This window comes from Pseudorca crassidens, chromosome X, assembly GCF_039906515.1.
Source record: "Pseudorca crassidens isolate mPseCra1 chromosome X, mPseCra1.hap1, whole genome shotgun sequence".
NCBI classification, from domain to species: Eukaryota; Metazoa; Chordata; class Mammalia; order Artiodactyla; family Delphinidae; genus Pseudorca; species Pseudorca crassidens.
Window position 1 is genome coordinate 3033550 of NC_090317.1, and position 15383 is coordinate 3048932.

General features: G+C 53.8%; 1 protein-coding gene across 10 annotated transcripts in view; it reads right to left on the bottom strand.

Moving 5' to 3' along the window:
* ZNF185 (zinc finger protein 185 with LIM domain) overlaps nt 1-15383 on the bottom strand; it is a 72200-nt gene that overhangs the window by 29294 nt on the left and 27523 nt on the right. For 6 of the 10 annotated variants that reach the window (XR_010940068.1, XM_067723951.1, XM_067723956.1 and 3 more), the window contains 7 exons: nt 13499-13603; nt 12565-12654; nt 10418-10513; nt 9598-9687; nt 4799-4996; nt 2735-2845; nt 1529-1609 (listed from right to left, as the gene is read on the bottom strand). Coding sequence is in view for 9 of the 10 variants with exons in the window: in XM_067723951.1 (XP_067580052.1) it covers nt 1529-1609; nt 2735-2845; nt 4799-4996; nt 9598-9687; nt 10418-10513; nt 12565-12654; nt 13499-13603 (771 nt within the window). In the remaining variant the exon portion in view is untranslated. The remainder of the gene's footprint in view (nt 1-1528; nt 1610-2734; nt 2846-4798; nt 4997-9597; nt 9688-10417; nt 10514-12564; nt 12655-13498; nt 13604-15383) is intronic. The other 4 variants (XM_067723959.1, XM_067723955.1, XM_067723954.1 and 1 more) reach the window with 2 other exon arrangements.

A 15383-nucleotide genomic window follows, 5' to 3' on the forward strand; every position in this document is an offset into this window, starting at 1 on the left:
GACTTTTTATAATAAAAAATAATGATCAAAAAAACTATTTCCAGGGAAGGGCAACTAGCTACAAGCTCTGGGATATGGCTTAGTGAAGCTGTCATGCTAACAGGAGCTGTGTGATGACCTTCTGAGGTTAAGTGACCTGCCTAAGGTCATGCTTGGAGTAAGGGGTGAGCCAGAATTTCAGCCCAGCTTCTGATTTCTTTTGAGATTTAAGCTTACCTCTAAGCCTCCTGGAAGGTAAAGCAAAAGGCAAAAACACGCTGGACTACACAACTCTAAGTGCCCCATTAAACAAAACACTGGTGGGACTGGAAGAAGAAAAACCAGGAGATGGACAGAGTTCATAGGGGCAAACGCTAGATGGCGCCACAGCAAGGGGACTTCCCTGGCGGTCCAGTGGTTAAGACTCCGAGCTTCCACTGCAGGGGGCACAGGTTCGATCCTTGGCTAGGGAATTAATAAGATCCCACATGCTGCGTGGCATGTCAAAAAAAAACCCCAAACAAACAAACAAAAACAAAAAATCACCTCCCTGAAAAAAGCTACAGAGACAGAAAATAGTGGTGGCCAGGGGCTGTGGCTTGTGGTGCTGGGGGCGCTGCTAATGGGTCTGGGGTTCCCTTTTTGTGTGATAAAAACGTCCTGGAATTGGATGGTGGTGATGATTGCACAACATTGTAAATATACCAAAAACCACTGGACTGTACACTTTAAAGAGTGAATTTTATGATATATTAATTATATCTCAATAAAGCTACTAGGAAAAATCACTCTAAGGAGTTACAAGTGAAGAAGCTGAGGCTCATAAAGGTTGAGTGTCTTCTCCAAAATGACCCAACAAATGGGGGCTGAACAGACACTTGAATTTGACCCTACGCCCATGATCATCATTCCGCAGCAGCAGTGAAAGCTGGTCTGGAGTCCCCAGAGGCCCAATCCTGAAATAAGGCCAGGATGCACCTCTCTGTTACTAAAATCCTCGCCCTAGCAGTGGGGTGATGGACGTGTCATAAAAAAAAATCCCAGGAATACACTGTCTCAGTGTGGGTTAGTTTTCAGCTGAGGTGGCATCCGGAAGCAAGCAATGTGTGTTCAGATGAGGCAACCTGGCATGCTGGAAGGAGCGTGCGAGCTGAAGAGAGGAGCCCTGAGTTCTGGAACAGGATGGAATTAACTAGATGGTTCTTAGGGGCCTCACCAGCTCTGTCATGAGTGATGCTCTCAGGATTTCACAAAAGAAAGCCTGTAGTCTACCGAGAAACAAATACAGGCAGAAACGGCTGCTGCTGGAGGTGGAGTGTAGGATGAGTTAATGACAAAAGGGGAGTGCAAAGGCACCGAGTCAGGCAGAACGTCTGGAAACGCATAAATCTTGTCCGTGAGCAATTAAATCATCTACCTATTCAATAAATGATTACACAGAAGGTACTCTGGGTGAAGTACTTAATGAGGTACTGGGGATGCAGGAATGAGGACAGCACAGGGCCTGGCAGGAGAAGGCCGTGACATGGAAAGATCTGGGACTTCTCACCTGCTGTAGAATGAAGACAGTGGCTTCCCGGAAGATACCTCACCAGCATTCACGTACTCCTTCATAAAGAGAATCCCTTTGCTGTAGGAAAAAACCACAGCAGAACTGAAAGAGGTATACTGGAAGATTCCAGGGGACTGGGCCTGACCCAAAGCAGGGGTCCAGGACAGGAAGGACCCCCATTTTGTTTGAAGGAAGTGCAGGAGCTCATGGGAATGCCTGGGCGCAGAGGCGCTGGTGCTGTAGCCCCCGGCGGGCAGCAGAAGCAGGGAACAGGAGCTGCTAGGCTGCTGAGCCCACTGTGGACTCGGGCTGAACTCAAAGCCCATGACTACAGCCTGCTGTGTGTGGATGTGAGAGCGCTAGAAAGACGCTCCCCGCAGCCAGTGGTGGGACGCTACCCTCCTGAGACCTCAGTCCAGTGGACTTTCCATTCTCCTCTCTGACCTCATTTTGTTTCCCTTCTGCCTGGGACCGAGATCACCTCTAAGCCTCATCTTACACTGTCAAATCTCCAGCAGCAGTCCAACCTCTCCCTTCCCACTCTTGGAGCTCCAGGGTGAGCTCAGGAAGTTGCCTCACCCTGGACAAGCCCTTGGCAACTTTGGGAACAAGGTCTACCTCTCGATGGCCTCACCATGACACCAAATTTGGCCCCATTTTCATGCTCTGCACTCCAGCCTGCTGGCTTGATGGCAGTAGGCGCTCCTCTGATCTCTCCTACACACACACACACACACACACACACACACACACACACACACAGTTCACTCAGCCTCCTTGTAATGGCTCCCTTCCTGCACTCTAAGATGGCAGGTGAGGACAGAAGCTCAGGTGAGGCAGAGGTTATGCGCCTCTTCTCACAACAGATAACGTGAGAGAGACAGACATAGGCCCTGACCTCAAAGGGATTTCTTTGGACTTCACAAGCATGTTCCCCAAGAAACATTAGCAAGGTCCAAAGGATGGCAGAGCCCTAGGAAGTGCTACCTCAGCTTCTCATTGGGAGACTGTTCAGGCCCACACACAGGAGTTTATATTAGGGGAACTTGGGCTACGCTCTGTGGCCCCTCGACCAATGGGCTGCTGAGAATCGGAGTAGGTACTAGAGCTAATATCAGGGAAGTAACGTGGGACAAAAGCCGAGTCCTTTAGCTCCAGGGAGGAAATAGCCCACAGAACATCTCCCAGATTGTCCCTTCTTACCTGGTTGAGTTAGACTCCAATTCACTTGGGGAGCCTGGCACGTAAACCTGAGGCTGCTCAGAGGTGGCAGTGACAGTAACAGTGACCATACAGCTTGAGGGGTTCCTCGCCCTGAAAGAAGTGGAGGGAGCAGCAAGGGTGTCGACACTGAGAGCTGGTGCCTTCCAGGGTCCAGCAGGGTTATCAGGGGCTAATGCCGAGACTGCCACTTCAAAGAGTTTAAAAGAACACTGACGCTTTTTAAACAACCCTTGAAAATCACTCAGCTGTTTGTTCCTTGAGGCTCCTGAGATCAATGGGTGGAAGTACTCATTTTATAGATGAGAAAACCCAGGCTATGTGACCCAGGTTACATTGTAAGTTGGTGGCAAAACCCCAGCCTTCCAGTGTGTGCCCAGAACTATCCCTGCAGCCAAGGGCCTTGGCCCATGACTCACTTGGTTACAGCAGAGCTATGGGGCTAGCAAGGGCTTGACAGACACAGCCCCGCTCACCTCCTCAGTGGGTGGGGCAGCCCCTTCCTGGAATGAGCTCCCTGCCCCCAACCTCCAGTGAAGTTTCTGGAGAGCACAAGGCTGAGGGAGGGTAGAGAACAATCATGACAGCACCTGCCCAGCTTCCCAGCCTCATCTTCCCAGACCACGTCGCGCGGACCTTTGCACGTGACACTACTTTCTCCTCGGGGAAGCCATTCCCAGAGTGCCTGCCCTGTCACCCCAGGCTGGGTGAGGTACCCTGCCTCAATGTGCCCAGTCACCCTGTGCCTAGTCCTATGTCACTCTAGGACACAGGAATGCACCATGCAGACTGAAGGAGGTGGACGGGCTGGGAGGGGAGGCCCAATGGGAACGTGGAGAGACAGACGGGGGATAAAGTACAGGACCAGACAGTCAGAAGACGACTGAGTACAAGGGGAAGGAAACAGCATCCACTTCTGACTGAACAGCTATAGCAAGTGTCTGGAATCCTCTGACGCATACACAGCATGATAGTCGAGGGGACAGAAGAGCTGAGGGGGCAAGGAGGCCTGAAGCACAAGGAGAAGCCGGCTTATCAAAACTGGAGGGGCAGCGGATGGGCTTCCCTGGTGGCGCAGTGGTTGACAGGCCGCCTGCCGATGCAGGGGGCGCGGGTTCGTGCCCCGGTCCGGGAGGATCCCACATGCCGCGGAGCGGCTGGGCCCGTGAGCCATGGCCGCTGAGCCTGCACGTCCGGAGCCTGTGCTCCGCAACGGGAGAGGCCACAACAGTGAGAGGCCCGCGTACCGCAAAAAAATAAAATAAAAAGAAAAAAAAATGGAGAGGCAGCGGATATAGCACAGTGATTAGCAATACAGGCTCTAGGCTGACTGCCGGGGTTCTAATCCCTGTTAGGCCACTGCCTGGCTGGGTGACTACTGGCCAGCTATTCAACGTCCCTCCGCCTCAGCCTCCCAACCATAGAACAGATATAATAACAGCACCTCTCTCATAGGGTTGGTGTGAGAACTAAATGAGTGAAGACACATAAGGCATGAGAAGGAGGCCTGCACGTTCTCAGCTCGCAGCAAATACTAATGGTTCCTTCCGTGGTGTTACTGCTGTGGTATTTGTCTGCTTCCTGAGGGCGTGCTTGGGGGCCTGGCCATCGTGTTCAGTGTGTGTATGGCCGCTACCTACAACTGGTTCATACGAAGTACTTGTATATCGTCTCTGGGTTATTCCCAAACTCATGACCACTTTGGGCAAAGATCTCCGTAGAGCTAAGAGAACACTGAAATGGTACCATACAAGGCACAGCTTAGAAATCCTCCAGCCCCACGAACGGCAAAGCACCCCGTATCCTTCTGCCAAGCCAGGTCTTCACGCTCCTTGTGGCTACCAGATAGCAGGGTTCTCTGGGCGCCTTCTCTCTGGCAGGTTTGGTGTAACAGATTTGGTGCTGTCAGCCTCCCATGGGCTCCTAGCCCATCACACCTGCAGAAGGTAGCTGGCATGCCTAGCGTGTTAGGGTTTGCTCTGGCCTATGGGCCCTGACAAAAGTCAGGTTCAGGCAGCTAGGAGTCCAGCACAGAGTGGCCCTTACCTGCTGGCCTGGTTGTCCACTTCCAGGTGCTGGTCAGGATTCCTGGGGCTGCTCTGCTGCTCGGGGCTGCTGGGATCTGCCGGCTTATGGGTGGGTGCAGCTGGGTCTCCCCGGTCATCTTGCTGGGCTCCAGGCCTCCCCTGCCAGGCGTCTCCCACCTGGGTGACCACATTCTCCTCCTCAAAATCAGCCGAGGTACTGAGGGAGAATAAGCCCTTGGTTACCGACTACACACCGATATCCCCTCCCGTGGCCATAGCAGGCTCCTCTCCCAGGAGGTGGGGCAGACAGGAGCCCGGCATGGCCCCACCTCGGGGAGAGCTCGTGTCTTCCTCAGGGGGACCCCAGCGCCGCTGCTCCCCTCCCACCAACAACGGCTGTCCCCACGTGTATGACATGAAGCCTGAGCCCAGATGCATTTGTCACCCCCTCAGTCCAGCAAGCGGGGAGCGCCTTCCCTGCTGTCCTTGGCATCAGGCTCTTTGGGAGCTCTTCCTTCCTGGCCTCACATCACAGCTACCCCTGCACATCCCTGCCATCACCATCCCCACCCTGAGGTGCTTTGGAGGGCCTTGTTCTCAGTGCTGCCGCCTTCTCCACGTCCCGTGGGACGGCGCTGCTGCCTGGTGGCCTCAAACACCCAAGATGTCATATGCCCACTGGCCGGGGCCAAGACTCAGTGAGATTATCGAGAACATGATGAGGATCTAGTTCACCATCACCTCGATCCTGGCCCAGCCCGAACTCAACCCTCCTAACAGCATCTTAGGACAAGATCACACCACCAGCCACCTCCAGCCCTGGGGCTCTATTCATGGAAGTGAATCCCCTAGTAGGCAGGCAGGCTCGCTGCCTTCAAGCTGGAATAACAAGGGGAGTGGAGCTCACACCTTTCGGAGGGTACGCTCTCCTCAGATAGTGCCAGCCCCTTACCCCAGAGTGCCCGGACACACCCACCCCACCCTGCCTGGGACATACAGGCTGGAGCTAAAGGCAAACCAAGAAGGCCTTAAGAGTTTGCTTCCCAATTCTGGAAGCCCTGAGCTAGCTTTACCATGGACTTAATCGGAGTCCTGTATCAACCCATATCCCCTACAGAATTACGATAACAGAAGTTATCCTCACCAAGTCTGTGAGTAAAGCCAAGATTCTCAGCAAAGAGCAATTTGGATGTCCACTGCGACACATGGACAAGTGGATGAATAAGGCTCCTTCACCCCAGGCCTCAGAGCAGACTCACTACAATTCTAGGCGGTATAACCCACCTAACCCATAACAAGGAAATCTTAGTAGAACAGTCACAGGAAGTCTTGCTGAGCAGTGTAGCAACCCAGAGGTCTTCCAGGCCCCTAATGAATTGCCTGGAAGTCAATTAGAGATAGGGAAGGTAATACTTGTGGCTGTGACCAGACCAAAGATCCAGAAACCTAACACAGCCACTGACAATTCTGGACACAATCACACTCTCTACGTGGAAGAACACAGCCCCTTCGACTCCTGTGCTACCTCCATCACACTCCTCCAATGGTTGACAGTTGTCCGCGGTAAACAAATGTGGTTAAAGTTCACCTGTTCCTGATGCAGAGAGAATAGAAACCTGAAAATCCCAGACTTGCAACACAGAGGAAAACAGCAGATGCTTTAGATGTAAAGTCTAATAACACAAATTTAGTGGGAAGAAGGTGAGCTAATCTATCTTATTAAATGAAGTCAGGCCAATACGGCTGGTAAAGGGGACCAGAGGCCAGCTTTCTGAGTGTCCTTAAATAGTTCTGGCGGAAAGAGACAGTCCTCTGGGACTGCTTTATTTGGTTGTAACTTCTTATAAAAGGAGAATCCAGCATTTATATAGTACTTTGTGCCAGGAAATGTCCTACATGCAAACGCATTTAACCCTCACAACAACCCTGCGTGGTAGGATCCATTACGGCCACTATTCTACAAGTAAGGAAACTGAAGCACATAGATGAGCACGACACCCAAAACCACATAGCAAGTAACTGACAGAGCTTAGGTTTGAGCCCAGGCACAGGAGTCCGTGCTCACTATACTATACCACCTCTTCCTGTACCTGTACCGTGATGAAGCAAACCAAGTTAGACTAGGGTAGACTTCCTCAACTTTGGGACAGCTCCACTGCTCTGCAGGAGGTCCCTGCCCACCCCATTCCCCTCCTTCCCCCACCTCTTAGGAACAAGCCCCTTCCCCACGGAGCCCCAGCGCCCAGAGCAGCATCTCCGCCCGAGGTCCCTCGTGGTTGGAGGGTCGAGCCGCCCTCCCCGCGTGTCCACAGCTCCTGGCCCCGGCCAGCTCTGAAGGCCAGCGCCCAGAGACCACCGACACCAGGGCACCCCGCCAAACAGCCCCCTTGGCTCCTTGCGGGCACCCAGCTCCCTTCCTCTCTCCCGCCTCTGCCGGCACTGCGGCGAGGGTGCACACGTGGTCGGGGGGGGGGGACTGCTTCAGCCCCAGGGCCGGTGGAACCACCCACGTCCTCCAGGCCATTGGGGGAAGGGCAGGGAGAGCCCAGGGTGCCCGAGACGGGCGGCCCGGCCCAATTGTGATCCTCGCGCGCCATCTAGCGGCAAGCGCGGGCACGACGGCGGGAGAAGCGCCGCCGAGGCCGCTCACGCCCATGGTAGCCATTTCGCTGTGTTGACGGTCCCGTTTCCCGACGCACACCGGACCAAGCTCGCGGCTGCAGGAAATGGCGGCGAGCGCAGGCGCACACTCGCTGAACGCAAACGCGCACCCTCCCGGAGCACGCACGCGCAGGCGCACACAGGACGATCTCACGCTGGTCTAGACCCAAAAGCGTGCAGGCATGCGCGAGTCGGGGACGCACGCACAGACGCACACGTTCTGTGACGTCGCGCGTGCGCAGGCGCACACTTCTGTGCCGGTGCGCGTGCACAGGCGTACAGTGTGTGCCGGCGCGCGTGGACAATCACATTGCGTGCTGGCGCGCGTGCGGTGCGTGCCGGCGCTCGTGCGCAGGCGCTCACATTGCGTGCTGGCGCGCGTGCGCAGGCGCACACGTGCGTGCCGGCGCGCGTGCTCAGGCGGACAAGTTCGTGCAGGCGCTCGTGCGCAAGCGCACACGTTCTGTGCCGCCTGCGCAGTTCCATGCAGAGCAGGTGGGGACTCTGTCCACCTTTTTTTCTTCCCATTTCAGAATCTCCTGGCCTCCCATGACATCGTGACAGCTCTAGGACAGAGTTTGTCAGCCTCACCATTATTGACATTTTGGACTCGATAACTGTGGTGGGAGCTGTCCTCTGCACTGTAGGACGCTGGGCAGCATCCCTGGTTTCCACCCACTATTTGCCAGTAGTACCCTCTTCCCAGTTGTGGCAATCAACAGTGTCTTCAGACATTGCCAAGTGACTCCTGGGGGGTTGGAGGTGGGGGAGATGCCCCTGTTTCAGAACCACTACCCTAGAACAATTGAATCTAAATCTCTCCGTGTGGGTCACAGGATACTTAAAAAAAAAAAACCACTTCTCAGGTGATTATCAAGTGCAGCCAGAGTTGTGAAACACTGATCAAGAAAGTTTGTTTTGATTTTGTGAACTTTTAATCAGAGAAAATTAGTTCTAAGCCTGGGCTCTACAGTTAGCCAGATCTGAGCTCTATTCCTAGCTTTGCTCTTCATAGGAGCCCACCGTTTCCTCCACTGTCAAACTGCGTAATAAGAAGCCAGATCCTTCCCCAGGTTTGGGGAATGTTACACGCGATTGTGCAGATGGCATGCTGTACACATTAACCATCTGACAGTTACTGGTTCTGGGTCTTGAGAATAGGCTCCAAAGAACAGAGTTCATAAACTAGCTTTTCAAAGTTTTTCCTGGGGTTTTTCTTAGAACCTCTTCAGTTGCGACTCAGCTCTGCCATTTGGAATCCCTTGACAAGTCAGTTAACATTTCTATGCCTCAGTTTCCCCATCTTATCAATTTCACAGGGTTGCTGGCAAGAGTAAAGCACCTGGCAGAGTGCACTATAGGTGTCAGTTTTTGTTTTCACTCTGTTAATTGTCAGGGCAATTTGAAACAAAAAAGTCACATAATAGGGCCTCATACCTTAGAGATCCATTACCCACCCCACCCCCAGCATCACGGTTTATGTAGGGGTGACAAATGTAAAAACGTAGCTGTAATGTGGTGTGAAATTGCAAACATTCACTCACTTCTTAAACACCTAACTCAGACTGTGTTCCTCTCTGGCTTAAAACTTGAAAGAAGATCCAATCTCCCTCTCATGGCTTTTACCAGGGCACGGTTCCATCTATGGTCCCCCTCACCGGGTAGGCTACTTTATGCTTTGGCATAGCCCCCGCCTACCTTGAGAAACCTCATGTTCCACGCTTAGCTACTTACAGTGCCCAGTAAACACCAGGTTATTTGGAGTCCTTTGTACATCCCGTACCCTTTGCTTGGAGAACTCCTATTCACCTTTCAAGATTCAGCTCAAAAGTCACCTCTCCCATGAGGCTGTCCTGGGGCCCCCTTCCCCTGTTCCAGTCTGGACCAGGTTTTGCGCCCATTAGCCCTGTCCGATTTGTCTGTGTACTCGTCTCCAGCACAGAGCAGGTGCCTTCCAAGTAGTTGCTGACTGACAGAGTGGTGGACTTCCTGACTATGGAGGACTTCCTGGCAGAGGCCAGAGGTTTCCAGCTGGGGCTTCAGCCCTCGCCACGTTCCTTGGGCCTCACTGGCCTCACCTTCCCAGCCAAAGGCTAATGTACACTTGAGCCGCCCCTCTCCACCGCACGAGCTCAGCACTGTTAGCTGATGCCTTACCCCTTTGGGTCCGTCTCCATGTCCTCCAGGTGTGCCAGGCTGTTGCTCTTCCTGCCAGCCAGGACAGCAGAGGGAGAAGTGGCACCAGAGCTGAAGGAGGAAGCACACAGACCTTCTGAAGCCTCAGACCAAAGGAGACTTGGAGCCCAGGTCTTCCCCTTCCCAGCTGCATTCTCACAGGAAAGGAGGACCTACATCTGGCCGTGACCAGCTTGGAATTCCTGGGGAAGTGTCCTCCTAGTTTGCGGTTCCAGTGTCCTTGCATGACCTACACCTCCCGGGGCTCCGTGGGAATCTAGAACGATCGTTCCTTACTAAATGTTGCACACACCCACAGCAAAATGGCCACTTCCCACTGGTGGATTGGTAGAGGAAATAGGGCAGAAGCCTGCAGCCCGGGAATGCACAACCTCCTCCCATTGCACCTTTGCACCTCCCCAGCCACCTCCACATGCTCCCTGGGGCTGGGCCCTCTGCTGCCGGCTGGCTGTCCGTGGGATTCTTCCCACCGACTTCTCCTAGCAGGGTCTCTTCCCAAGCTACACTTCTCAATGCCCTCTTCTCTGCCTCCTCAGCTTGGGTCCCTCTGGGTAGGTGCTGAGTTGTCTGGGTCCCCTGACTTATCACCTGTACCCACTCCTCCACTGCCCCTGGTGGGTGGGTTCGCCTCCCAGCCTTCTCTGTCCTGCAGTGATCACCTGATGTGAAGATGCCATGGAGCTGAGAGGTTCAAGGGGGACCCTGGGGTGCTGGACGTGAGGATGAAGCCTAAGGCTGTCTGGCAATGGGATTGGTCATTGAGCAGTTGCCCCACCCTTACCTGGTGGCTGCTGGTCCAGGCTTATGAGGCTGCGAGTTGGCACTGGGCACCTCCTGATCATCCAGCAGAGGGGTAAAGACAGCAGGTGAGCACAGCCTGTGGAAGGAGGCCAAGCCCGGTCTTGGTTCAGGACTTTGCGTCCTTATGTCTACACCCCCCGAGAGGGTGGCTTCTGTTCCCAACACATGCTGGGCACTAAGGAGTTCCTCAAGTGGTTGCTTGGAGTACGGTACTCACTCACATCCTACAGCTGACTGACACCAGGACAGCGTGGCCTCGTGGTGAAGTGCACACTCCCTGGGGGGGCACATTCCTCTGATTCAAATCACAGCTTTATTAAGCTTCTGGCTATGTGACCTTGGGCACATCAAGTGACCTCTCTGGGCCTCAGTTGGATCATCAGTGAAATGGGGTGACAACTGTGTCTGCCTCACACATTTTCTGAGAAGATTATCACTGGGCCCTGTGGCCATTTGTAGAAGCAGCAACCCTTTGCAGTCCGTCTGTGCCCGTCAACTTGACACAGATTCGGTGGGTGCTGTGTTATGCAGCCTTCCCAGGTATCGGCTGAGCTCCATGTCTCTCTGTGACTCGCAGCATGCCGAGCAGTTACCTGTGCGAGCCTGCACCCTCCACTTGAATAGCATGCGTACTAAGAGTTCCTCGTGTTTGTTTCCACACCCACTTACACCAGTTGCACTTACAACCATAATCACTGAGTTCAATTATTAAGGAAACTCATAAAAATGAATGGAAAAGGAGAGTGGGTATTTTTTTTCATGACAAACAACCTTTTTTTTGCAAAGACCATAAAAGCAAGTCTCTTGAAAATCATTGTCTACAGAAGAGACAATGTAAAAGACTGTTAAAAGTCATAAAAGTCTAGAAGATATTAAGATAATTTTGCAAGTTAATATGAGCTTTGGCTTCATTTTAAGGAAACAATGCAGAAAGCAAAGACTTCATTTTTGCGAGGGGGTAGAGGCAAGAAGGATGTTCTGGCCCAGTCATGTTGGACCGGAGAATGGAGTCAACCTGCAGGACCGTGCTGGCCGGCACCGTGATGCAGGCCGCGGGTGTTGGGCTCTTCCACAGTCCTCCCCACTAGCGGGAGCTCAGAGAACCGAGGCCCCGGCCCCGTGGCGTTTCCTGGCACTGGCTGAGGCTCAGTGGGCAGACGCTGGGGCCTGTCATCCTCTTCCCGTGTTGGCTTGTGCTACCGATTTGGAAGTAGGGCCTTGGGGGTCCAGGCATCAGTTGCAAACTAGTAAAGTTAGTCAGGGCAAGGGGCTCCTGGTGGGCTTGGGCGAGTAGGGGCAGCTGAGAGGGCCAGTTGGGAAAGCGGAGATTCTCTCCTCGGCCAGACTGCTGTAGGGCAGGCGTGCCGGCTGGCAGCGTGCCTTGGTGGCTCTCTGTAGACACCGGCTTCACCATTCCTCCCTGGCCATCTGTTCTGAACCATAAGGGCTCTAGCACAGCTTGCAGCTGAACTATCTGTGCCAACATCTGTACACCTAACCTTTGTCCCCAGGGATAAGTCATGCTTGGTTTGGAACCACTTGGGGACAAGTGGGACCTTGCCACTCCGCATATCACCTGAGAAAATGGCCCCTGACTCTACCCAGGTCCAAGAAGTCAGAGCCCAGCTAGACACGCTTGCCTCCTACTTTGTCTCACTGGGGCCACTGCTTTTCCGCTCACTGAACTTGAGAGCAGAGCTGGCCAGAGGAGGAAGGTGGAGGAGGCTCTGGGGCTTCTGGAAGGGATGACGGACCGCCTTCCAGCTTGCCCTCACAGCTCAGCCAAGAAGCAGGAAGGCAGCGATTCATCCATCATTCCCTCCTTCCCCACGTGTGCATCCTGCCCGCCCAGGCCCGCCCTCGTGCCTACCTGGGAGGAGCTTGAGAGCCAGTGGAAGAGGGTAGGAGAAGGAGCGAGATTGAAGCAGAGGTAAATCTCAGAAGTGGAAAGTCTGGGGACAAAGGATGTGCTGGCGGCGGGAGTGCCGGAGATGGGAGAAGCAGTAGACGGGACTATGGGAAATGACCAGTGCCCCGCCCCCAGCAGCCCAAGCAGCTGTGGCGACTTGACCAGGAACAGGAGAGAATCAACAACTTGGGGCCACGGGCCTCCCTCAGGTAGCTCACCCTCCTCTCCCAGAGCTGATGTCTGCTCCAGCCAAGCCTTCAGGTGTGGAGCCCGTGGCTCCGGATCCCACATTGCCATCACTTGATCTGTTATGGGAAGAGAAACATTTGCTGGCTGATTGGGTTTCCATTGGATGTAACTCATATGTCCTGAGAGTGGGCACCTTCAGCGGCCACCCTGCACCGCTCCAACTGAAGCCAAGCTGATATCAGCAATATTTCTGCCTTTTTTCCTAACTTGATGGGCTGGGAGCAAAAGTGGAGCCAAGAAACAGAGCCCAGGGCTGAGACAGGCTCCCCGAACAATCCTGGGTCCCCTTCCCCCATTCCAGTGCTGGGGCTCCACGGGGCCCAGGGCTGCGCACTAAGAAGACAGTGGCCAGCAGACAAGGCTGTAGGCTCTTATCCATTACTTCCTGTTCAGGAAGTGCCCAACTGTGAGCGACTGGTCACCATCCCCAGGCTCCCCTGGTCTGGCTTGAAGGACAGGTCAGTGGGATGGCTGTGGGGTGGCTGGCGCACAAGCAGCCCCTCTGGACTCAGCATCCCCTGCTATCATTCTGCCTCCTATCCCTGCACCCCCTCCGCGTCTCCCTTCGCCTACAGGCCACCCTGGAAGGCCCTGTTAGATGCTCTGCTGGGGTCCACGAATCCTTTGGTCACTGACTTCCTGAAACCTCCAGCTTGGCGGCCTTGCTGGCCTAGAGTTTTGTCCTCCTCTGCAGCTGGCTCCCTGAGGAATCTTGGCAGGGGCCTGCCCTTCTCCAGGCCTCATGCATTCCTTCATTCATTCTTTCAGCAGATATTCATTGAGGACCTGCACTGCCCCCGACACTGGGGACACAGTGAAGAATGGGACAGTCCTGGTCCCAGCTCCATCCACTGACCTTGGATGGGGGGGCCACATGGGCTCCGTGTCCCTGCACTGAGTTACCTTTCAGAGTCTGCACCAAGGCCCTTGAAGGCCCTTTCACCAGTCAAGTCTCTCTTGGGCTCTCTGGGGTTGGAGGCTTCGTTGTCCTTGGAGCCTGGGGAAGACCTATGGTGGAAAGAAACATAAGTTAACTACCCATCAGCCAACCATACTTAGGTGGGGGCAGTTACCTCATCCCCAAATGCCAGCTTTCTCCAAAGAGCGCAAAGCCTGACATTGCAGGATTGGCTAATTATCAAAATCTACCAACAGCTGCTGTTGACTGAGGGTCAGACCCCATTCTCATGACTCTGAATGCATTAGCTCTCCGCATCAACCCCACAACATGGTCACTGTTCTTATCCATGCCCACTTTCCAGATGAGCAAACTGAGGCACAGAGAGCCTGGAGTGACTTGCCCCGAGTTCCACAAGTAACAAGGGGAAAAGCTGAGATTTGAACCCAAGCAGTCTGACTTCAGAGTTCCAGACTATAATCTTCTATGGTGTAAGACTGATCCTAACTCCTGATTCAACCTCCCTCTATTCTCTCTGAGGTCATCAGGGAGCCTCATGGTGTCAAACCCAACAGAGACACTCCCATCATTCTCACCATTCAGGACCACTGACCCAGTGGGCCACTCCCGCCTTCTGTCCCCCATCCGTCCATCATGACTCTGTGTCACTGGCTTAAATGGTGTTCCTGGCACCCCTCTCCATCTGCATGCTCTGCCACCTACCTTGGTCACCTCCTCTGCTCCCATGGCGTCAACTGTCATTCTTCAGCCAATGACGTCTGCCTGTTCCCACCTCTCCTCTGTGCTCCGACCCGTACCCTCACTGCTTCCGGGACTGGCCCTCAGGCACCTCACCCTCAACATGGCCAGAACTGACCACCCTCACCAGCTGCCCTCAGGGGAATGACCAGGCAGCTGCCACCTCCACGATACTATCTGTGCTCAGTTTGCCGGCTCCTCTCTCCTCGAGTCCCTTGACTTTGTACCCCATGTAAATATCGACGTTGAACCCCATTATTTCTGCTCTCATCCCTCTGCACAGAACATGGAAATCTCCTGAGCCCTGATCTCTCTGCCAAAGCTCCACCAGAAACCCTCAAAAACCTCCTGGTAATTTGCATTTGGATGCCTACAAATAAACTCATCATATAGTCATTTGAAAGCACTAAGTATTTATAGCACCCCTTCCTGCCCCCTCCCCTTAGTTCCCACTACTGTAGTGACTTATGGAGCAAAAAGCGCAGGGAGGGAGTCAGGCAGTGGGGTGGGAGTCATGGATCTGCCTACTCTTGGCCGTGTGGCTTTGAGGAAGTTACTTAAGCATTCATGGTCTCAGTTTCCTCATCTGTAAAATGGGCATAGTGATTGCATCTACATCCTGCATGGGGACACGTGTTAGGCTGTTTGGGACAGGGCAGGGCTTAGTGAATTCTAGCTTTCCCTCTTTCTTCCTTTTCTCCAACATGACTTTCCTGTTGGAAAGTGGGGGAGGGGTGCTCAGAGGATCTCCAAGGGCTGTTATAGCTTTGTCACTCCCAGACAAAATGCCAGAGGCCTTATGGGTTGTGGAGGCCTTATGGGGCGCACAGCACAGACCTTCCTGAGAGACAGCCTGGCTTCCTGCTGCATCTCTCAGGGTCACTTTGCCCCTGTCTCTCAGGGACTGGTCACCTTAGGGAAACCAGTGAAGCAGCTTCCAGTGTTGCCTTATTAAAGACGTTGTCACACTGGGTGATTCTCAATCATTCCAGCAATAAATGCTCCTGCAGTCCTGTTCTGGGCCAGCCAGGCCTTGAGCTCTCCAGGAGCTTGGAGTCCTTGGGGCAGAGCCATCTGTGAGTGGACAACGGTGACTCCGTGTGGAACACTCTCTGGTGGAGGGATGAACAC